General features: G+C 37.3%; 2 protein-coding genes across 3 annotated transcripts in view; one reads left to right on the forward strand and one right to left on the reverse strand.

The window, feature by feature from the left end:
- LOC311304498 (gap junction alpha-1 protein-like) overlaps positions 1-24855 on the forward strand; it is a gene marked incomplete at both ends in the record, with an annotated part of 434020 nt that overhangs the window by 68692 nt on the left and 340473 nt on the right. The window lies entirely within an intron of this gene.
- Positions 21899-24855, reverse strand: part of LOC311277711 (junctional adhesion molecule-like) — a 30524-nt gene continuing 27567 nt past the window's right edge. The window contains exons 2-6 of one of the 2 annotated variants that reach the window (XR_014625309.1): positions 24502-24846; positions 24060-24416; positions 23813-23913; positions 23632-23712; positions 21899-23426 (exon numbers count right to left, since the gene is read on the reverse strand). Coding sequence is in view for 1 of the 2 variants with exons in the window: in XM_084388104.1 (XP_084244230.1) it covers positions 23317-23426; positions 23632-23712; positions 24060-24416; positions 24502-24846 (893 nt within the window). In the remaining variant the exon portion in view is untranslated. The remainder of the gene's footprint in view (positions 23427-23631; positions 23713-23812; positions 23914-24059; positions 24417-24501; positions 24847-24855) is intronic. The other variant, XM_084388104.1, reaches the window with a different exon arrangement.

The raw sequence follows: 24855 nt of genomic DNA on the forward strand, positions 1-24855 counted from the left end.
TTTAGCATTATAGATGGGTTAAGGCGAATGACAAATTTGAAAAGTAAGCTGAGGATTGTGAGTCAATCTGATGAGAAGGCAACACAGAACAGGATGAGCTTTAAGTTGATTGATCATCGAGCTCTGTCTATTTATTATTTTGGTCATTTATGATGTGCAGTAGATTTGAATTACTTTCTGGACAGGTTTAGGTATTGATGTGTAAATTAGAATTGTGAAGTCGTAGATAGCCGTCAGTCATGTGTTGAGAAAAAGTTATAGATTTGACAGCAACAAACACGTAGGCTAAGTAAATATCAGATTATCCAGAGAGCCCTTAACAGTTATGTATTGTAAAAAAGGGGGAGATTGCTATTCGACTGACGTTGACGAAGTGTGCACACCACGACCTGACCTGACAAGAATGCAAATGTGTACCTTGAAATGTAAGTCGCTTTGGATAAAAGCGTCTGATAAAAGTAAGTATGTTAAATTTATGCACGAGATGGGTGTCGTGCATCAAGAGGAGGATGAATATGCTCATGGCAGGAACAAGAGAACGCACAGTAAAACAAGTGGTCAGATGAGTCTTTGAACTTTTTAGTATGGATAATTTGTATTCAGGCCACAAACAAAGACATTTCGGCCTCACAGGTGGGAAAACAGTAAATCCAGGGGGGGAGGGCTAAACCCATTGTCTTCACAGCAGGCTGAGAGGTTATCTAGCTTTGACCTCATCGGTATATGAGGACAGTAAAAGTCCAGGAGGGGTTTATTTGAAGAACTTTATTTGTATTAACCATAAGTATTGTTTTAGCATTATAGATGGGTTAAGGCGAATGACAAATTTGAAAAGTAAGCTGAGGATTGTGAGTCAATCTGATGAGAAGGCAACACAGAACAGGATGAGCTTTAAGTTGATTGATCATCGAGCTCTGTCTATTTATTATTTTGGTCATTTATGATGTGCAGTAGATTTGAATTACTTTCTGGACAGGTTTAGGTATTGATGTGTAAATTAGAATTGTGAAGTCGTAGATAGCCGTCAGTCATGTGTTGAGAAAAAGTTATAGATTTGACAGCAACAAACACGTAGGCTAAGTAAATATCAGATTATCCAGAGAGCCCTTAACAGTTATGTATTGTAAAAAAGGGGGAGATTGCTATTCGACTGACGTTGACGAAGTGTGCACACCACGACCTGACCTGACAAGAATGCAAATGTGTACCTTGAAATGTAAGTCGCTTTGGATAAAAGCGTCTGATAAAAGTAAGTATGTTAAATTTATGCACGAGATGGGTGTCGTGCATCAAGAGGAGGATGAATATGCTCATGGCAGGAACAAGAGAACGCACAGTAAAACAAGTGGTCAGATGAGTCTTTGAACTTTTTAGTATGGATAATTTGTATTCAGGCCACAAACAAAGACATTTCGGCCTCACAGGTGGGAAAACAGTAAATCCAGGGGGGGAGGGCTAAACCCATTGTCTTCACAGCAGGCTGAGAGGTTATCTAGCTTTGACCTCATCGGTATATGAGGACAGTAAAAGTCCAGGAGGGGTTTATTTGAAGAACTTTATTTGTATTAACCAGCTAGATCTGGTTTACTAAGGGGTTCACATTTGCTGAAAGCCATCGCACAGGTGGGAAGATAAATGTTGGGAGGACATTGGGTTTAATTGTGTGCATTGTTTGTATTTTAAGTGTGCTAATAACAAGAATCGTTTTGACAGGAAACGCCGGAGCAGATGTGGCAGCACAGCAGACAAAGGAAAACTATGTGACAATAACCTCAACATTTGTTTTTCTTTACAGAAGATGCAGACTTTTGCGCACATGGCATGAGCAAAGTGAAGAAACAGTGCCTAACCCTGTGTAATGCCTAACTTAAAATTTTCATTTTGCAGGATGTCAGGATGGATTGAACCAAACAGAACTGATTCTGTATTGTTTTGTTAACATGAACAACATGGGTTGAATGTTTTTTCAGGGGAACAAGGACCCTGAGTGCTATTCAATGAGCAAGAAATTATCCGGTGATATGTTTCAGGTTGAAAATTTCACAGGTCACACCAAAGGGACGACAAGACACGCGCTCACTAACAAAATCACTTAAGGCCTCCATTCGCAGGTGACAGTAGACAGTAAATGACTCATTCCAGTGGGGGTGCGATCGTGATCTAAGGGAAAATCTTGTAAGGATTTGAAAATCTTGGAAGGATCTGGGTCCAAGCATCTCACCTTAAACTATACCAACCAACATCAGCAACCCCATACGCCACAACGAAGAATAAAGTGGAAGATCAAGGATATGCGCTAGAACATACCTCTCCTGCCAACGTTGGAAAAAGACCATTTCAACAGCACACAAAGTGTCATATTGGTGAAGATGGAACGTCCATGAGGCAACGAGATGATCAACATATCTGGAGAAAATGTTGACCAATTAATGGTTGAAGAAAAGTTTTGCGATTTTATTTGATTGAATCAAATTAGGGCTTAGTATTGATATACATGAAGGGTATAACTGTTCTTGAATTAAGACTTGAATTAATTCTATTCTTAAAGATTTAATAGTATAATGGGTTTGATTAGAAAACAAGAGTGAATTTTTTCTATGTTGTTTATCAGAGAATGATAAAGAGGAGGAATTGTTGTGGAAAAAATTTATCTTTTCTTTGTATTTTATTTTCAATGATTTAGCAAATGAATGCCATGCGTTCTTTGGATGTATTTTGAGTTTCTTTTATGATATTGATACAGCTGCAGGGTGTGTGTGTGTGAGATTTCAGAGGTAAGGAGATTCCCGTGCTGGGGAGGGGTCAAGAGGGGTCAAGGGGGGTCCCTTTTGTTCCTTGTGCTGTGAAGGGTGACAAGAGATAACACTATAAAAATGCTGGCCAACCTCTGCTCTGAGTCTCACTCCACCTGCAGCTGGACTGTGGATGGACTGGGAACATTCTTGCAAGAATAAATATCTTTTAAGGACAATTTGAATCATGATGTCTCTTATGCCTGATGCTATTTTGTTAGTTACTTGTTTTTGCCTCAACAAGATCATGCAATGCTGACAGTACAATGACAGTTGCACAGATGTTGGGAGTTGGGAACCGGTGAGAAAATGTCCGGTAGCCTACCCGGTAACTTCACCAGTAATAACAATATTAATTTAGTTCTGCTTAACGGTTCCTGAACGCTGTAACTAACAGCTGCCCAGCCATCAACACAGCCACGTGTAATTTGTTTACATACGAGCTGCACTAGGTCTATATCTGTATTCTAAGAGTTATTATTACTTATGGATCTCGTTAATAACTTGACAGCACTTAAATGTGTATTCTTACAAGTTAAAGAACAAATGTTTGTGCAATTCCTTTTTTTCACCTTTTATGAGGCCAAAAAAAAAAAAAAACCTGTCTGGTAAAAAGTCAAAAAAGTTAACTTCAGGCCCTGTATATAACATTGGTTAACATACGTAAAAATGTATGAAAATACAATAATTTGCCCTTAATTTATAAGGATATGTACACAGATGATACACACAGTACAGTAACCAATCTTGCTGATCACACAGCACGATACAACCATTTTTGTTCTGTGTTTGCGCTGCGCAGCAAGCGGCTATTACTTTTCTTCTGCCAACCAGAGCGCATGTAACCGCGTCGTGACGTCACGGCGAAGATCCCTATCGTGATAGTATCGAATCGGGAGATAGTTGTATCGTCCCAGCCCTAGAGTTCACAAGAGCAGCGAGAACTGAGAAGATGACGCAGATGGGTCTCGGATGTAGTGTGGCACTTTTGTGAACTCACTCAGAGGCCCACAAATAAAAAAATTAATAGTTGAATAAAGTTGTTATTTTTGCACACAAAATTGATTGTTGTCGCTTGATGAATTTAAGGTTGAGCCAGTCACTTGGACTATTTTAACAATGTCTTGACTAAGATTCAATTTTGGTATGTTTTAGCTTACCTCAAGGGCATCCAAGATGTAGGTGTCTTTGTTTCCGCAGTAGTTTCAATTTTGATATTTTTAGGTCAAACCGTTCTTGTCTGTCAGTCATATCATGCAGGTCTATGGTTACTGTCTCAAAGAGCATGCACAGAGTCCAAATTAAAACATCGTCCAAATTAAACAATTCCCCATCGTAAGTACACATTGATGGCCTAAGACACGAAACGAGCGGTTTGTGTGAGAAAACGACCAGTATTTATATCGTTTTTTACCTCTAATACACAGCCACGTCCAAGTGATCTGAGGGCAGGAGCGCATCCTGGTGTGTGACGTGTGCGCAGACTGGTGCATAGATATATACACTAGATGTCGCCTTGGCTACGGCAGTTCATTGGAACGAATGCCGTAGGCAAGGCAACATCTATTCTAGTATATATACATCTATGCCCTCAGATCACTTGGACGTGGCTGTGTACAAGAGTTAAAAACGATAGAAATACTGGTCGTTTTCTCACACAAACCGCTCGTTTCGTGTCTTAGGCCATCAATGTGTACTTACAATGGGGAATTGTTTAATTTGGACGATGGGGAATTGTTTAATTTGAACGATGGGAAATTGTTTAATTTGGACGATGGGAAATTGTTTAATTTGGACTCTGTGCATGCTCTTTGAGACAGTGACCACAGACCTGCATTCATAGGACTATCAGACAAGAACGGTTTGACCTAAAAATATAAAAATTCAAACTACTGCGGAAAAAAAGACACCTACATCTTGGATGGCCTTGAGGTAAGCTAAAACATACCAAAATTTAGTTTCAAAGTGAGCTATCCCTTTAAGGGATAATTCCAGTATTTAGCACTTTGAGTCTCTTTTCTGGTTTGTTTTGGATGAACTAGAGTGGTGGACAAATCGCCTTTGACAGCTTCAGAGTCGCTGGCTACCGGCATGCACGAACATGTCCTTAAAACAACCCTCAACGCTCGTTTCCAAAACTGTGCAACTCACCGAGTGGCTAGTGGTGTTCGTTGATGTTCCAAAACAAGTAGCGTAGCGAAATACAGTTTCTGTCGTGTTTTATTTGACATTTTGTAAAATCCCATTGATTTCTGTTGGAGGACTCATTGCTCGTTGATATTACTGTGCTTCAGACTCAAATATCGAGCGGAAGTTTATACGCAGTTGTGAGTTATCTGAATAAATAGTTCCACTATAGCAAATAACACGGATTGAAATCATACATTGTGCCGATATATTTGTTTTTAATCATCAACGAACACCACTCTGTGAGTTGCACAGTTTTGAAAACTAACGTTAAAGGTTGTTTTAAGGACATGTTCGTGCATGCCCGTAGCCAGCCACTCTGAAGCGGACAAAGGCGATTCTAAACGAGTCAAAAAGTCGAGACAGGACCCATCGTCAACATTTCTGTGTCCACCACTCTAGTTCATCCAAAACAAACCAGAAAAGAGACTCAAAAGTGCTAAATACCGGAATTATCCTTTAAAAGGATTAGTTCACCCCTAAATGAAAATTTCCCAATAATTTACTCACCCCAATGCCTTCCAAGATATCTATGTCTTTCTATCCTCAGTGGGAGAGAAATTATGTTTTTCGAGGAAAACATTTCTGGATTTTTCTTCTAACAACAGACTTCATTGGTGACCATCGTTTTTAAGTCCAAATCAATGCAGTTTCAAAAGTCTTTGAAGTGTTTAAACGGGCTGTACGCGATCACAGCTGAAGAAGAGGTTGTTATCTAGCGAAACGATTGGGCGTTTTCAATTTTTTTTTATAATTTATAGACTTTTTACCTTCAATAGTTCGGATTGAGCTGATCAACAAACGGACAGGGAACTACGTCATCACGTTGAAAGGTCACGCCGGCACCGGCAGAAGTATCGCCTAGGGGTGCACCGATCCGACTTTTTCAGTCCCGATACCGATACCTGGGCTTTGTGTATCTGTCGATACCCGATACCGATCCGATACTATAGTTGAATTAATAATAAACTGTATACCTTCCACAAATACCTTCCTTGAAGAGACTAAAGGCACCAGACTTTACTAACTAAACATAACTAAGACAAAATAACAGATGTATGTAATGTGTTGTATTCTTATTTATTTAAAAAACAATTGTGCATTCAAAATCGAAAATAGAATATAATCAAACTTCTTTAAATAAATGTAATCGAAAATAGAATATAATCAAACTTCTTTAAATAAATGTCAAAAAAAAAAAAAAAAAAATGTAGCGGTGGAAACAAAAAAACTGTGTATTGGTCAAACGTGTCACACCACCATCACAAACATGACCTGAATGCTCACTTAATCAGCAATGGCAAATTTAAATGTCAGTTTTAATGATCATTATGTTTCATATTTTTTAAAATGAAAACAAAAAGAAGCAGGGTTGTGTTTTATATTTCGTGTTGTTAATATGCAGTAAAGATAATCAATGTACGCGTTTGCCTGAACCACATTTATGTGGCCATTAATATGTTTAAGTTTTTTTTTTTAAATGAAAAGAGGCAGAGTGGTGTTGTATAACATACTTCGTTTTATTGTTGGCTAAAATATACATAAAGGGATTACCGGAGTAGCCAGAGCGAGCTGAGTGACGCGATCAAGTACACCGCTGTTCCATTTGCAGAATAACCGGACTCGCGTCCTCTCGTCCTCGGGAGTTCGTTCTCCTGAGTCGAACTTGGCAAGTCCGAACTACCAAGGAGGACGCAAGTCCGAAGTTTGCGTACTTGGTATTGAGAAACGGCCTCTGGCTCGCTCCATGTTGCTTCTAGCATGCGACACGCGTGAAGCTGACGAATGACGTAGGTTCTGCTGCGACGACGAAAAAAAAAAAAAAAAACCTGGATCGGCCCGTGGATCTGTTATTTTTTCCGATCCCCGATCCAGCTATTTTATCAGTATCGCGGCCGATATCCGATCCTAATATCGGATCGGTGCACCCCTAGTATCGCCCCACTGTTTACAATGCGACCGTACGTAGGAGGATAGTTCAAATAGTATTGTTTGCAATTATATATAGTAATAGTATTCACTGAATATGAATAGTATATGAATAACATTCTGCTGAATATGAAAAGTAGTTCAAATAGTATAGCCGGCGTGACCTTTCAACGTGATGACGTAGTTCCCTGTCCGTTTGTTGATCATCTCAATCCGAACTATTGAAGGTAAAAAGTCTATAAATTATAAAAAAAAAATTGAAAACGCCCTATCGTTTCGCTAGATAACAACCTCTTCTTCAGCTGTGATCGCGTACAGCCCGTTTAAACACTTAAAAGACTTTTGAAACTGCATTGATTTGGACTTAAAAACGATGGTAACCAATGAAGTCTGTTGTTAGAAGAAAAATCCAGAAATGTTTTCCTCGAAAAACATAATTTCTCTCCCACTGAGGATAGAAAGACATAGATATCTTGGAAGGCATTGGGGTGAGTAAATTATTAGGAAATTTACATTTAGGGGTGAACTAATCCTTTAAGGGGTTGGAACAACATGAGGGTGTATAATTACTGACAGAATATACATTTTTGGGTGAACTAACCCTTAAATATAAGTAGTGTGGGGGTGCCAAACTAGCACTGTGGTCCAGTCTCTTCATGCTGTGGTCCAGTCTCTTCATGCCCCGTCTATAAAGTGAACAGATTGACTGATGTTACTAATGGTGATTTATTGTTTCATAAACATTTAATAATAACATTGTGACTACTCAATAAATGTTAACCCTTAAGTTATTTAGGCTGTGCTTTGAGTCCTATAAATATTAAACCACACAAGATTAAAATGTAGCTTACAAATGTTATACAATGGAAAGGTTCAATAACACATTGTAAAGGATTAGCTACACCTGAAAATGAAAACTATCATTGAGGGGAAAATAAGATAACGTGCATCAAAATTCTGTACCTGCTAAACTTTTCTAATTTGTACTAATTTGCCATACTATATGGAAGTAGGAATATAATACTTTCATTGTATGACAATAGCAGCATTGAGAAAGGTCTTCTGAAGCTAACGTTATTATAATAAAATTATAAAAATGTATAAACCAGGGGTCAGTTGCATAAACATAACCACTATGTTAAGACTGTGTCTTAAGAACTAGTATGATCAACTAGAAGTTAATTAGGGGTAATAATCAGTCTTACTGTTCGGTGTCAAATTAGACCAATCTATTATGTTACTGACTTTAAAAAGTTATTAACAGTTTTAAAGAATAAAATTGGATGACTAACTTGTAAGACTAGTCTTAACAGTTTATGCAACTGGCCACAGGGCTTAGCATTAACCCTGGTCTTGTAAGTTACTTGTCCTTTGGACAAATAAATCGTTCATTCACTTGTAAAAAAAAAAAAAAAAAAAAAAAAAAAAGTAGCTTGTCCAGGAATATATCTTTTTTTTTTAAGTAAGGTTATTAATCTGTGTGTAACGTATGTGTGTGTGTGCGGCTGTATGCTTAAATTAAAAGAGCACATTAATAATATAAAACGGTGATTCAACTGACTTGAAACTTGACTTGAAACGGTTGCATGTTAATACTAGGGATAAATGGCATTATAAAACCCCAATTTGCCCTCCAGGTGGGCATTCCGTCACGTGAAAACTATGAATTAACGGTCCAGTGAATACTTTTAAGTTAATTACTTTTAAGATAATTTAGTTTAACGTTACTTCCATTCACATTGAAAAAATGCCAGCAAAACCTTTACAAAACCTCTGATTAAAAGCCTAAAGCCTAAACTTAGCAGCTAAAGTCTAATCAACCTAACCTTAACTTACCTTGACGTTAGCCTAAAAGTTGAGATGCTAACGGACTTTTCCCGAAGACACTAAAACCATTTCTATAAAGTAAATATTCAACGGAAGCGTATCATTTACATGAAAGAATGTGTCAGAAACATTTTTATGTACAATTTGTTTAATTTTGGTGACTAAACTTACCTGAAATTAGCGAAGAGACAACAGTGAGAGACGGAGTTGCTGCTTGTCGTCAGCATAGACTGTGGTGTGGTCGTCAGTTGAGCTCCCCGCCCGTTTCCATGGTAACTCCAGTTCAAATCTGGTTCAAATCCAACTCGAGTGCGCGCGCTAATTAAAAGATGTTAGAAGTCACGCTCACGCAGCATTTAATATAAAAGAAGAATTGATGGAGGGAATTATTTGATAATCATATAAAATATCCTGAAATGTGAGGTTAACATTATTAAGTGTATGGCTAGTGGCCATCACCAAACTGTAAACGGAATGAGTATATGAAGTATGAGTGTAAAACAATGTTTACAAAATCATTTATATAATAGGTTAATAGGCTATATATAGTTATATATTATAATATAATGTAATATATTATATAGCTTTATAAATGGTTAACGTGGTGTAGAAATAAAATTGCAAAAACATTTATTAAAAACTAAACATGATAAAAGGCATGAATATATTTTGTGAAATATACACAATATGTACACATATTTAAAGATGTAACATGAGGAACAATTTAAAAGGTTTATGTTCAATGTATTTTTGAAATAATATATTTTCAAAATGTATTTCAATATATTTAACAGTGCTTCACATATTTGAATAGCATATCTATCTATCTGTACATCTATCCAAATTATAGGAAGGTCTGTCTGTCTGTCTGTTAACAACATTTTCAAACTTGACAGGTTTTTTGCTACGGGCACAAGTAAGTGCAGTCAGTGTAAAGTTTGACGTTGTTTGGATTAGAAATGCAAAAGATATTGTTAAATATATCGGTAAAAGAAGGTAATTGTCTAAAAATTAACATTCTGGCATAAACACTCTGTCAGCTACACTGTTTACTTCTGAATATTGTATTTTATTCACAGCTTTTCTCAGAGTTCACTGTAGCCTGCTCCCTGAATCGTATATAGTCAAATTTTACTTGGTGCTTTCTTCCATGCATAAATAAAAATGTCACTGAACTTTTGCTGTGTAATTGTAACAATGAGCACTCAAACACACCAAAACAACAATTATTAAAAACACACACAAAAACTGATTTTGCACGGGCACTTTCCCATCATTTGTAGTAGCTATTCACACACTGTTTGCTCAAGGGTAGCGTTTCCTCTGAGTTCACTGTGTAGCCAGCTCCCTGAATCATCACGCTTACTCATTAGTGGATGTTAACTGAATCTGTAAGTCAGCTATGCTGTTAACTTCTGAATATTTTATTTCATTCTGGTGCTTAACATTATCACTACTGTGTAATAGTAGCATGCTATTAACCAACAAAACATATCCTATTCAATGCATTCACAATCTCTTTCATGGGCATCATTTGTAGTAGCCTATTCACAAACTGTTTTTACTCAAGCGTAGCGTTTTCTCTGAGTTCACTGTGTAGTCTGCTCCCTGCATCATGTAGTTCAATTTTTTACCTTTATTTATGTCATTATTTCAGGATCAGTACTTGCTTTCTACCATTCACAAATAAAAATGTCACTGAACTTTTGCTGTGTAATTGTAACATCAATGAGCACTCAAACACACCAAAACAACAATTACTAAAAACACTCAAAATATGATAGCCTATGATAGCCTATGATAGCCTAAATATAACATTCAGAAAATACTAATAACATTATAAGGACGTTCTGAGAATGTTGTTCTAAGAACGTTTTCTATCAACGTTATGAGAACTTTCATCAATCACAAATAATGTCAAAAAGATGTTCCAAGAACTTTGTTCTAAGAACGTTTTCTATCAACATTATGAGAATGTTCATCCATCACAAATAACGTCATAAAGACGTTCCAAGAACCTTGTTCTAAGAGCGTTTTCTATCAACGTTATGAGAACTTTCATCAATCACAAATAATGTCAAAAAGACGTTCCAAGAACCTTGTTCTAAGAACGTTTTCTATCAACATTATGAGAATGTTCATCCATCACAATATAACGTCAAAAAGACGTTCCAAGAACCTTGTTCTAAGAACGTTTTCTATCAACGTTATGAGAACTTTCATCAATCACAAATAATGTCAAAAAAACGTTCCAAGAACCTTGTTCTAAGAACGTTTTCTATCAACATTATGAGAACGTTCATCCATCACAACATAACGTCAAAAAGACGTTCCAAGAACCTTGTTCTAAGAATGTTTTCTAACAACGTTATGAGAACGTTCATCAATCACAAATAACGTCAAAAAGACGTTCCAAGAACCTTGTTCTAAGAACGTTTTCTATCAACATTATGAGAACTTTCATCAATCACAAATAACGTCAAAAAGATGTTCCAAGAACCTTGTTCTAAGAACGTTTTCTATCAACATTATGAGAACGTTCATCCATCACAACATAACGTCATAAAGACGTTCCAAGAACCTTGTTCTAAGAACGTTTCCTATCAACATTATGAGAACTTTCATCAATCACAAATAACGTCAAAAAGACGTTCCAAGAACCTTGTTCTAAGAATGTTTTCTATCAACATTATGAGAACTTTCATCAATCACAAATAACGTCAAAAAGACGTTCCAAGAACCTTGTTCTAAGAATGTTTTCTATCAACATTATGAGAACTTTCATCAATCACAAATAACGTCAAAAAGACGTTCCAAGAACCTTGTTCTAAGAACGTTTTCTATCAACATTATGAGAACTTTCATCAATCACAAATAACGTCAAAAAGATGTTCCAAGAACCTTGTTCTAAGAACGTTTTCTATCAACATTATGAGAACTTTCATCCATCACAACATAACGTCATAAAGACGTTCCAAGATCCTTGTTCTAAGAACGTTTCCTATCAACATTATGAGAACTTTCATCAATCACAAATAACGTCAAAAAGACGTTCCAAGAACCTTGTTCTAAGAACGTTTTCTATCAACATTATGAGAACTTTCATCAATCACAAATAACGTCAAAAAGACGTTCCAAGAACCTTGTTCTAAGAACGTTTTCTATCAACGTTATGAGAACTTTCATCCATCACAAATAACGTCAAAAAGACGTTCCAAGAACCTTGTTCTAAGAACGTTTTCTATCAACGTTATGAGAACTTTCATCAATCACAAATAACGTCATAAAGACGTTCCAAGAACCTTGTTCTAAGAACGTTTTCTATCAACGTTATGAGAACTTTCATCCATCACAAATAACGTCAAAAAGACGTTCCAAGAACCTTGTTCTAAGAATGTTTTCTATCAACATTATGATAATGTTCATCCATCACAACATAACGTCTTAAAGACGTTCCAAGAACCTTGTTCTAAGAACGTTTTCTATCAACGTTATGAGAACGTTCATCCATCACAACATAATGTCATAAAGACGTTCCAAAAACCTTGTTCTAAGAACGTTTTCTATCAACATTATGAGAACTTTCATCAATCATAAATAACGTCATAAAGACGTTCCAAGAACCTTGTTCTAAGAATGTTTTCTATCAACGTTATGAGAACGTTCATCCATCACAACATAATGTCATAAAGATGTTCCAAGAACCTTGTTCTAATAACGTTTTCTATCAACGTTATGAGAACGATCATCAATCATAAATAACGTCATAAAGACGTTCCAAGAACCTTGTTCTAAGAACGTTTTCTATCAACGTTATGAGAACGTTCATCAATCACAAATAACGTCAAAAAGACATTCCAAGAACCTTGTTCTAAGAACGTTTTCTATCAACGTTATGAGAACTTTCATCAATCATAAATAACGTCATAAAGACGTTCCAAGAACCTTGTTCTAAGAACGTTTTCTATCAACGTTATGAGAACGTTCATCAATCACAAATAACGTCAAAAAGACATTCCAAGAACCTTGTTCTAAGAACGTTTTCTATCAACGTTATGAGAACTTTCATCAATCATAAATAACGTCATAAAGACGTTCCAAGAACCTTGTTCTAAGAACGTTTTCTATCAACGTTATGAGAACTTTCATCAATCATAAATAACGTCATAAAGACGTTCCAAGAACCTTGTTCTAAGAACGTTTTCTATCAACATTATGAGAACGTTCATCCATCACAACATAACGTCATAAAGACGTTCCAAGAACCTTGTTCTAAGAACATTTTCTATCAACATTATGAGAACGTTCATCAATCACAAAAAACGTCAAAAAGACGTTCCAAGAACCTTGTTCTAAGAACGTTTTCTATCAACGTTATGAGAACGTTAATCAAATCAAAAATAACATCAAAAAGACGTTCCAAGAACCTTGTTCTAAGAACGTTTTCTATCAACGTTATGAGAACGTTCATCAATCACAAATAACGTCATAAAGACGTTCCAAGAACCTTGTTCTAAGAACGTTTTCTATCAACGTTATGAGAACGTTCATCAATCACAAATAACGTCAAAAAGACATTCCAAGAACCTTGTTCTAAGAACATTTTCTATCAACATTATGAGAACGTTCATCAATCACAAATAACGTCAAAAAGACATTCCAAGAACCTTGTTCTAAGAACGTTTTCTATCAACGTTATGAGAACTTTCATCAATCATAAATAACGTCATAAAGACGTTCCAAGAACCTTGTTCTAAGAACGTTTTCTATCAACATTATGAGAACGTTCATCCATCACAACATAACGTCATAAAGACGTTCCAAGAACCTTGTTCTAAGAACGTTTTCTATCAACGTTATGAGAACGTTCATCAATCACAAATAACGTCAAAAAGACATTCCAAGAACCTTGTTCTAAGAACGTTTTCTATCAACATTATGAGAACGTTCATCAATCACAAATAACGTCAAAAAGACATTCCAAGAACCTTGTTCTAAGAACGTTTTCTATCAACGTTATGAGAACTTTCATCAATCATAAATAACGTCATAAAGACGTTCCAAGAACCTTGTTCTAAGAACGTTTTCTATCAACATTATGAGAACGTTCATCCATCACAACATAACGTCATAAAGACGTTCCAAGAACCTTGTTCTAAGAACATTTTCTATCAACATTATGAGAACGTTCATCAATCACAAATAACGTCAAAAAGACGTTCCAAGAACCTTGTTCTAAGAACGTTTTCTATCAACGTTATGAGAATGTTAATCAAGTCAAAAATAACGTCAAAAAGACGTTCCAAAAACCTTGTTCTAAGAACGTTTTCTATCAACGTTATGAGAACGTTCATCAATCACAAATAACGTCATAAAGACGTTCCAAGAACCTTGTTCTAAGAACGTTTTCTATCAACGTTATGAGAACGTTCATCAATCACAAATAACGTCATAAAGACGTTCCAAGAACGTTGTTCTAAGAACGTTTTTTTACTCAACGTTACAAGAACGTTAATAACGTTGTATGAACGTTCCGAAAACATTATTTTACTAACGTTTTGTGCTAACATTTACACAACTTTTAAAGAACGTTAGTGAAAGTTGTGGGAACGTTCCCTGTTAGCTGGGAGGGTGGTGAGGCTTGAGGAGTGAAACATGGAAAGCTGGATGAATTCTGTAGTGTGCTGGGAGTTGGAGGTACGTGACCGGGTTGATCTGCCTGATGATGTTGAAGGGGCCAATAAATCTGGGACTGAGCTTCTTGCAGGGCAGGCGCATCCTGATGTCCCAGGTGGACAGCCAGACCTTCTGACCGGGTTGGAAAAAGGGAGTTTCAGAGCGTCGAAGGTCGGCTGTCATTCTGTGTACTGCCTGCTGCAGTTGATGGTGTGCTGCGTCCCATATCAACAGAATCCAGTGCAATATCCAATGGAAAAATAATGTCCTGCAGGAGCAGCAGCAACTCTGTGATCCTGCAGCAACAGGAATCATAATGATCACATCATCAGTATCATACTAGAACACAAGCTTACCTGTCCTAGAGCAGCTAAAATGAGAAAGGTTCAATGATCAGCAGCATCTTGATTTTAATAAAAATCCCCCCCTATGATCTAGTGATGAACAGAGACAAGCACAATGGGGTTTAACAAATACAAAACATATCACTGCAATAAGAATGTACATACCTTTGCACATCATGTGCTGACCAACACAAAACAGTTTCATATAATTGTTTTTCCTTTTACTTTAAAAGGAACACGCCAACTTTTTTGGACTTTAGCTTATTCACCGTATTCCCCTGAGTTAGATAAGTCCATACATACCTTTTTCATCTCGGTGCGTGCCGTAACTCTGACGCACCCACCACTAGCCTAGCTGAAGACTGGAGGTAAATGGCTCCAGCTAGCATACTGCTCCCAATAAGTGACAAAATAACACCAACATTTTCCTATTTACATGTTGTGATTTGTATAGTCACAGCGTGTACAAATAACAAGGTCACATGAGACACAGCCATCTTCCAACCATATACATACTAGGAACTATATTCTCAGAAGGCAAAGCACTGCTACTTGGGCGGAGTGATTTGCTCGCAGCACCTGAGAAGACCCGTGGTGAGCAGAGAGTTCGTAAATAGAGTAAATCACTCCGCAGAAGTAGCAGTGCTTCGTGCAAATCCATGTATTGTTTTATGTGAATGATTAGGCAGGATGATTTTCAGGTCATTTTGAAGTAAAAACTCTAGGTGACAACGTCCATTAGTCAAAAGTCTTGTGGACACATTTAGTATGCGTTTTGTGGCCTTATTTCAGATTTTCTCAACCATGCATAAACATTCTTTCAAAAATACAAACATGTGCATACATGTTGCTCACATATTATGGTAGCCCTGTTTGTGCTGAATAGAGTGTAATGACACCTTTGCCATTCATAGGTTATAAGCAACTGAAAAAAGCATAAATGTCAGGGCATGTAAAAACATCTCAAGGATCCCAAAAAACCCTTAGACCCCAGAGGATTAACTACAAACTTACCTGAGAATACTGTTGTCTCTTGTTGTCAAATTCGGTTTTCTTTTTGTTATTTACCAGGAGTTTAGCTAGAACAACGACAGAAGATCAAGTCAGTCGCTCACAGCCAGATGACTATTCAGACTAAGAGATTGGGTTTGTATATCGCAAACCTCATCTTGCAAGCGCATTTCAAGTGTTTAGCTTATGGCTAGTTCACACTACAGGGTTTTAAGCCCAATTTTCAAGTTAAGGAGCTCACCGACCGGTAGGGCTGTAATCGCGCGCAAATCTGCAGGTGATCCGCGCTCGCCAATCTTTAAGTGTGAAATACTTAACGACGCATCAAAAACGCTCGCTGACACATCGCCGACGTCAGACAAATATCTAGCATGCCTAGCATATCTGGAGCTGTCGGCCGACTCGATAGCCTGTGGTGTCACGTGTCGCGACGAGCATCAGCCAATGATCAGCTTGTTATGACATAACAAAAGCCTTTTGTATTTGTAACCATCGTTGCCAAACCACAACAGGCAGCTGCTTTTCATTATAATGTTTTACTCACCTCCAATAATGCCTAGTTCACACTACACAACTTTAAACGTCGGCAGATCGCTGTGCTGTTTAGACTACATGACTTGCTATGGGGTCTTGAAGTCATTGTGGTGTTCACACTATGTGACACTACGTAAATGATCTGTGTAACCCCCTGTTGCAGATCATTAAGGGGGAGGACTAAACAACTCTACAAACAGCATTACCAGCTTCACTTATTACTAACCAGACTGACTTTATTTCTGTCAGACATCTACAAAAGGTTTATATTATACATAATTATTTTATTTATAATTAACAGGGATTTAACTCTAATGTGTTTCATTTCAAGCCACCATAACAGTGATTAGTGTTTCCATTAGTTGGGCTCTTAACTCTTAATATATCTTTTGTCTTTTTTGGCCCAACTAATGGAAACGCTAATCACTGTTATGGTGACTTCAAATGAAACACAGAGTTAAACCTCTGTTAATTCTCAATAAAACCTTTTGTAGATGTCTGACAGAAATAAAGTCAGTCTGGTTAGTAATAAGTGAAGCTGGTAATGCTGTTTGTGGAGTTGTTTAATCCTCCTCTGCTGAGATCTTCACAGATTTAACGTCTTCTTTTCTCTTCAATTGATTTCATCTGAGGCTGTGGCTGAAATTACTCCATATTTAATATACACAGATTTTTTGGCTCAGATAAGGTCCAGTTCTGGTTTATTTCTTTGCTCTTGGCTGACATGTGGCATTGCTATGCAGAGGTCTTAAGTCCAGGTTCAAAAAGTAAAAGTCCACCTCAGTATTTTGTTCCAATCACCTGGACTTGCTAATTCAGACAGGAGAGAGAACTAATTAGTGAAATGAGCTGACTGAGTTCATGGGTGGAATAAACATATGGCAGGACTTTTACTCATTGGCCCCTGGATTTCCCACCTCTGTTTAAAGTAGGATATTTTACATAAATTTTACGGTTTTTGTATGGCAGCCGTTGCTGACAGTCATTTGACTGTTTTTTTTTTTATGGGATTTTTTTACAGTGAAGGTGTTTGATCGTAATAATTCAGGAAAATAGCTGTAAAATAACTGTTTTTCTGTAAAACATTTAAGGAAAATTTCTGTAAAAGTTTTTTGCACTTCATTTAAATAAGGATATTTTACTTTATTTTTACGGTTTTTGTTTGGCAGCCGTAGCTGACAGTCATTGACTGTTTTTTAAAGATTAAATTTTTTACAGTGTAAAGCCAACATTCACAGAAATTCTTCTAAATTAGCATAACAAAACATTAATCACTACTAAATCTCACACTTAACATTAATCTTACACAAAAAACCCCCCAAAAAACACACATTATATTACACTTAATTTTAGCATTTACTCTCCCTTTCGAGTGCCATCGGCAAAGCATGCTGGGAAATAGACATCCCAGCCGTTTCAGTTAAACTTAAGTTTGTCTAAATTAAAATAAATAATTTCATAAAACTCAAAACAATGAAACAGTTCAGTTTACTTAAAATATATCAGTTATGTGAACTTGAAAGAAAAGGAAAGTGCTAAATACTTATAAAAGTTAATCTGGCTGAACTAATTAGTTTAATTTAAGTTTGTCCTACTCAAACCAATTAATTATTTTGAGCGTTAGGGTTTACAGTGTGTCATTTTGGGGGAAAAGTGAAAAAAACCTGCATTCTGGCCTCTGTATAAGACAAAACTGCAGCCATGATTGCATTTAAATTAATATGATATTCATAAAGGACAGATATGGTTCCCTTTCTGTCAGTCACGTTCAATGTTATGTCGAATGATGACATATAGGGTCTAACTTGGGAGCTCCAATCACATCTGAGTAGAAAGACGGCCAATGAAATGGGTTAGTGAGATTTGCATGCCGAGCCACTCCCCCGGACATACGGGTTTATAAGCAGGCTGGCAGCTCACTCATTCAGATTTTTGCTTTGGAGCTAAGTGGCCATTTTATGAACTATCGTTCTTCCAATTCACCTCTAAAAGACGTAAGCCCTCTTGCTGGTGATACTCTGGCACATTCAGAGGTGTTTCACTAACGTATTTCCACAGATAAGTGCAGTGATTCCCCTCTGAGTGCTTCAACAATAAAAAATGGACAATGAGCATCTTTTCAAAGAAAAGGAGGACAGCAGAAGGGAAATGCTGTCTCCAAAAAGAGGTTGGTTTACTGGAAAGTGGATGCCATCGTCTTGGCGTACCAGTCCCAAAGGCAAGCCATACCCCCTCTGAGTGTGGGCTCACTCCACTGTGTTGCCTCCTCCTGGGTGTTTGCGCGCAGCACCTCTCTCATGGACATCTGCAGACCAACAGGCTGGGCAAGAAATAACACCTTTGCGAGGTTCTACAATCTCCAGGTTGAGACGGTTTCTTTCCATGTTTTGTGTATAAACAGGTAAAGAGTGGTAAGACTGGCTTGGTGTCTTGCTTGCAGCGCCATTCCCCTTTAAGTGGGACACAAGCGCTTTCTAAGCTCTCAAGATAAGTTCCCCAGCTGGCGAAACCTGGATTGAATTGTCTCCCAGCATCCGTCAGCAGTTAGACATGGCGGAGACGTCCGATGCCAGGCCCAGTACTCGAGATGCATGCCCAGTCAAGTCAGTCCTCCGGTAATCCCAGGTGTTTTCTTCAACAGTACGGTCTCCCCGTCAGTAAACCAGTGTCTTTCCCTTGGCAGATTCTGTTCTGCTCTGTCTCTGCAGCTGTAGTAGTTCCATCCTTTACTAGGCAGGACCTACCCGAGAGACCTTTCCATATGTACCATTGCCCCACATGCAGGGATGTAGTGGAGGCTAAACGCACGTAAACGCCGTTTACGCACCTCCCAAAATTCGGAAATAGCGTTTACCCACCTCCAAAGTGCGTTTATCCACCTCTAAATTGCATTTATCCACCTCTAAATTTCACGTTATTTGAGCGGACTTTGCTTTTCCAGTGAGTGATCGCCGATCGGTACATGATTCGAGCATTTGGGCCGTTAACGACAGAGCAGAACGCGCAGCGCAGCGCAAACACAGAGCGGAACATTGAGCAGAGAGCGCAGCGCGCCGACACACACACACACACACACACACACACTCACACACACACACACACGGAACAAAGAGAACGGCGCACACACGGAGCGGAAAAGACACGCTCGTCAAATTACTAAACAAGCTGCGCGAGAATGAAACCTGATTGCCGAACACGGAGGGGCGGGACGGCATATTTTCGGCCTTTTCAATTGCAGCTGCACAATTTTTTTTTTCATTACAGGCAGCTGGTTTAATGTAGGGACTAGGGAGCATGTCGAAACCCAACTGTACAAGAGATTCAGAGGGAATCAAGCCTGCACCAGGTTAAAGACTTTTCCCTCTACAGAGAAACACTGATCCACATTTTTCTGACATATTATAGACCAAACAACTAATCGATTAATCAAGAAGATATTCAACAGATTAATCGACTATGAAAATAATCCCAAATCTCTAATCATTATGTACAAGTGCATTGCATTGGAAGCCCTGGATATAAGCCTCCCTTCTCTATCTCTCTTAAATATTTTTGTTCTCTCTGTTTTGTCATTTAGTAAACTTGATAGATTTCAACCATATTATTCCTTCTTGAGTTCTTTAACAAGAACTTAGATTAATGTATGAGTATGAATTGAATAGTGATTGTGTGACCTATGATGAGGGAACAACCAGTGATACCCTTAGTGCCATCAAATGATAGCCTATAGCGATGTCATCAGGATAAACATATACACCGGTAGGGAGTGGCCCACCGTACCGGGTGACCACGTCGTGGTCCACCAGAATTTATAGTTTACCCACCTCTTTTTTTACCACTACACCTCTGCCCACATGCCAGTCCATTCGTATATCCACATGTTTCCCCCTACATGTAGGAAGTAGCCTCAGTACCATCCCTTTCTATTTGGATGAGGTACGCTTCCCCAGCTTTAACAAACTACACTGTAAAAAAGAATACATTGATTTTATTGATATCTAATTAATAAAAATGAGGCAACAGATTACAAGCAATATTATTAATTAAATTTAACAAATTAGAATTGAGTAATAATTAATCAAATGAATTCCTTTAAAGGTAACCATTTAAAATGAGTAAAATTTACAAAATATATTTTATTGCCAACATTGAAGACACCTGGTGTTAACAAGCAGAATCACCTCTGAACATAAGCTCATTATTTATTCATGCAGCAATGCATGATAGGAGCCATGAATGAGTTTTGATTGGTGGAACCCAGAATGCACTGCAACATGCTTTATAAATGTCACCATTGTTGAGATTCACAGGCTGATTATTGATGTCTGTGTGTCTCCTTTTTATGTAAGAGAAACTTTTTAGAAATTATTTGCCTTACATTGTAAAAGTTAAAAAATGTTATGCCGTACAAGGCCAGTGCTGCTATAATTAATATAGTTCACCTAACTCATAAATTGGACTCTATGAGTTCAGTGATTCAGGTCAAATGATTGTGAAATGATGATTATGTTAAAACACAACCAACACCATCAGATCACCTTTTCTCTTTGTTCATCTGGCTGTTATAACTCATGTACAGCAGCCAAACAAAACTTAAAGTTAATAATTTAAGGTCAAGAGCCCAACTAAAACACACACTGATCTCCACAATGGTGACTTTAATTATGGTTTTCTCCTTCAGTGATTCTGCTTGTTAACACCAGGTGTCTTCGATGTTGGCAATAAAATATATTTTGTAAATTTTACTCATTTTAAATGGTTACCTTTAAAGGAATTAATTTGATTAATTATTACTCAATTCTAATTTGTTAAATTTAATTACTTTTACAATTAATTACTAATTGAAATAGCCCGAGTAAAGATTACAAGCACTTTCTGTGTGGAAAAAGTTGCCTAGCTTTTTTTAAGTAAATGTCACTCCACATTTTTTTCAGTGTGGTCATGGCTGAAAAAAAATGGGAATGGAGAACCGAAGCACACTTCCGAACAGCAGCTACGACTGTCTCCATGGTAAGCCCTGTCTCTTCCACCCCGTAGGCATAGAGGACTAAAATTGTGGGCTTACATGGGGAGCTGGGTAGGTTATGATTTAGAGACAGCAGTTGCCAAAAGGGCATGCTACAGCTTCCTAGCATCTGCATCTCCAACACTCATAACACAGTTTAGTGGTTGTGGCGCATTCAATAGGGACCCCATATGTTGTCATTCAACATAACGTCTCGGTTACTAATGCAACCCTCATTCGCTGATGGAAGGAATGGAGACATTGTCTGCCACAACCTTGAACCAGCCCGCTGAATGGCCAGGACCATATCTCTGCTCCTCAGCATAAAACTGAATGACTGAGTGGTGGTTTTTCTACTACACAGAGGTGACCCCGTATGTCAACATTCAATATAACAAGGGTTTTGTCAGTAACCGGAACGTTCCTTCATCAGTGGTCAGTATGGGAAAATGGCCTTTAAAAATATTGATTGATTGTACAAATGTTCCTACCTTTAATTACTTTAATTAGACACAGCAGAAGCATTAACTGTTAGCATGTTATCATTGCTTTATCAGCTCCTGTATATTGTACAATTGTTGTCCAGCTGTGTCTGAGAAGAACTATAGCACAGATGCACATATAAACCAATTTTTATCTCAATATTAAATTTGTATCTTTTTATCTGCATTCACCTCAAAATGCTCAAAAGCAGGGCAATTAGAGAAAATGTTTAATATGTACATTAAAACAGACAGAATCACAGTTCATCTTATAACACAGAACAAGATATCTTTTATGGACCAACAACAGTAAATATTATTGTGAATTATTGATCATAAAAGTAAAAATAAAATACTTTTGGTGGACTATAATTTACTGACCTGAAAAAAACAATACGGTATAAACATAAATTTGTATATCAATACTTGAAGAGTCAATCCATCTTCTAATCATGTCTGTGAACATAAAAAAATAAAAGAATAAATAAAAATACCACATACATAACTCTATAGTCGTAATGACATATTAAAACTATTTCAAATGTCCATATAATGCACAATTTGTGACCCTGGACCATAAAACCAGTCACATGGGTCATTTTTTTGAAATTGAGATTTCTACAACATCTGAAAGCTGAATAAATAAGCTTTCCATTGATGTGTGGTTTGTTAGGATGGGACAATATTTGGTTGAGATACAACTATTTGAAAATCTGAAATTTGAAAAAAAACTCACAAAAATAAATGTTTTATATACGGTAGGAAATTTACAAAATATCTTAATGGAACATGATCTTTACATGATCTTTATCCTCATGATTTTTGGCATAAAAGAAAAATCGATAATTTTAACCCATACAATGTATTGTTGGCTATTGCCACAAATTTACCTGTGCTACTTGTGACTGGTTTTGTGATCCAGGGTCACATTTATGTTCACCACATTTGAATAATTACTGATTAATTTAAAAGTTTCAGTCCATAGTTATTCCTCTTTGTCGCCATCTCTGTTCACCGCGCTGGTGTGGACACTGGCATTCGCAATCACAGATTCTACTTTTTGGAAGTATGACCAACATAAGAATTTTCACCGGAAAATGTCTTCAGGACAGGTAAGTAACATCCATGCGTTTTACAATGGGTGAATCTCCAGTTGTCACTGGTGATTGTTGTTTGAACCTTTCTGGATCCACCATCAAATTGATAATTTATATCAAGTGCTGTGAGAAAAGGCTATAAATCTCCACCTCCAACATCCTCACACGCAAAATAGCCGAGACACCTTTATGTGTACAGATGTGATGTAATGATGCAAAGACGCGGAAATCCACCAGTACCACTGGAATTAAAAAAATTATTACAAGCTTACCATTTTGAATCGAGCTAAGGCATGCAGATAGTTTTGAACACTGGCTGGTTTTGCACTTGCTCAAAAATTTATTTTGGATCATTTTTAACGCAAAAAAAGTTACGGACTGCAGCTTTAACAAAGGTTCCGTTTTTTTTTTTTACATTTTATTGTAACAAAATTATCCACAGAATAAACCTGGAAAGTCTTTTAAAAATGGCGCAGCCCAAAACAGCATCAGAGGCCTCGTAAAGTAAAGAGTACAACAGGAGACCGTCTCACGTAGAGGTCCTGAAACACAATCAAAGTTTAATGAATTTACAAATATCTGGAGGAAAGAAAAATGATTTTTAACTCTCTGATCTTGAGTCACTGCTACATTATTAAAACATAACACTGAAAAACATTTTCAGTTATCTGGGTAATAAAGCTGATGTTAAAATCAAACATTGTGCTTTTTTCATATTGGTGTCATCTGCTCTACTGAAATACTCACCTTCAGCAAAACCCCAGATGATGAAAGCAAAAAACAAAATCATATTTGGACAAAACATCAGCAAAACCTGAAGACGCAAAACTAGAAAAAAACAACAACAAAAAAAACACCATCAGTAAGGAATGAAACAAATCAAATTGGAAACATAAAAATGTTTTGAACATCTATAGACATGAAAGACCTTCATAATGTGACCTGCAGTAGATATGAAGCAGAGTAGAAATGCAGATCCAAATGCAAAAATACAGAAAATCAACACCATTATGTGTGAGAAAGAAAAACCTTTGGGAAAAAAAAACACAGACATTTTCTTTTATTTTCTCATGAAATGAATGGTTATGATTCCTGGGATGTTTAGGGCTGGTCCCGTCCTTGCCAATGTGTTTATATTCAAATGTCTCAGATTTAATTGTATTTCTGTTACTCACCCAGTTGCTCCAGTACTACAGTTGCATTGGCTGAAAGTACTCCAGCAAACACTTGACACATGTAAACTCCTTTGTCCTCAGTTCTGACACTCTTCAGTCTGAGAGAGAAGTTTCCTTTGGGGATTTCATCAGTGAAGAACTCAACTCTGTCTCTGTATCGCTCATCTGATGAACCTGGTAAAGCCTCATTGTTTTCATAGAGCAGAACCAGAATCTCTAAATCTTCAACTGTTTTCTGCCATGAAACCTCTTCAATGTGTTCAGGTTTGATGTGAGAGTCTACAGAGCAGTTCAGAGTGACGTCCTCACCCACAGACGCTGATATGGACTCATCTGATCCTGATACAACCAAACGCTCTGAAAGAACAGTGTATCACGTAATGAAGTTTTAAATTCTGTTCAGTTATAAAATTTCTATACATACATTTTAGTTCAGACTTACCAACGTCTTTTATTTGAACCTCAGTCTCTCCAGAATCCCGTTGACTGTAAACTTTACATGTGTATTGACCCTCGTCTTCTGTTCTCAGATTGTCCAGACGGAGGGAGAAGTTTCCATGTTGAATCTGATCAGTAAAGAAATGAGCTCTATCATGATAATCCTGCTGCTGGACCTCTGATCGACTCTCACCATCTTGATACAGATGAACCAGAGTCTCTGAGTCTGTTCTTCTCCATTCCACCTCCAGATCTTTCACTGGTAAAGGTTCATCAACATAACAGGGCAAAACCACTGAAGATCCCAGAGGAGCAACCAGAGGACCAGAGGGACTGTGCACATTAAACCCTGAAAATC

The sequence above is a fragment of the Rutilus rutilus genome, assembly GCF_951802725.1.
Source record: "Rutilus rutilus genome assembly, chromosome: 1".
Classification (NCBI taxonomy): Eukaryota; Metazoa; Chordata; class Actinopteri; order Cypriniformes; family Leuciscidae; genus Rutilus; species Rutilus rutilus.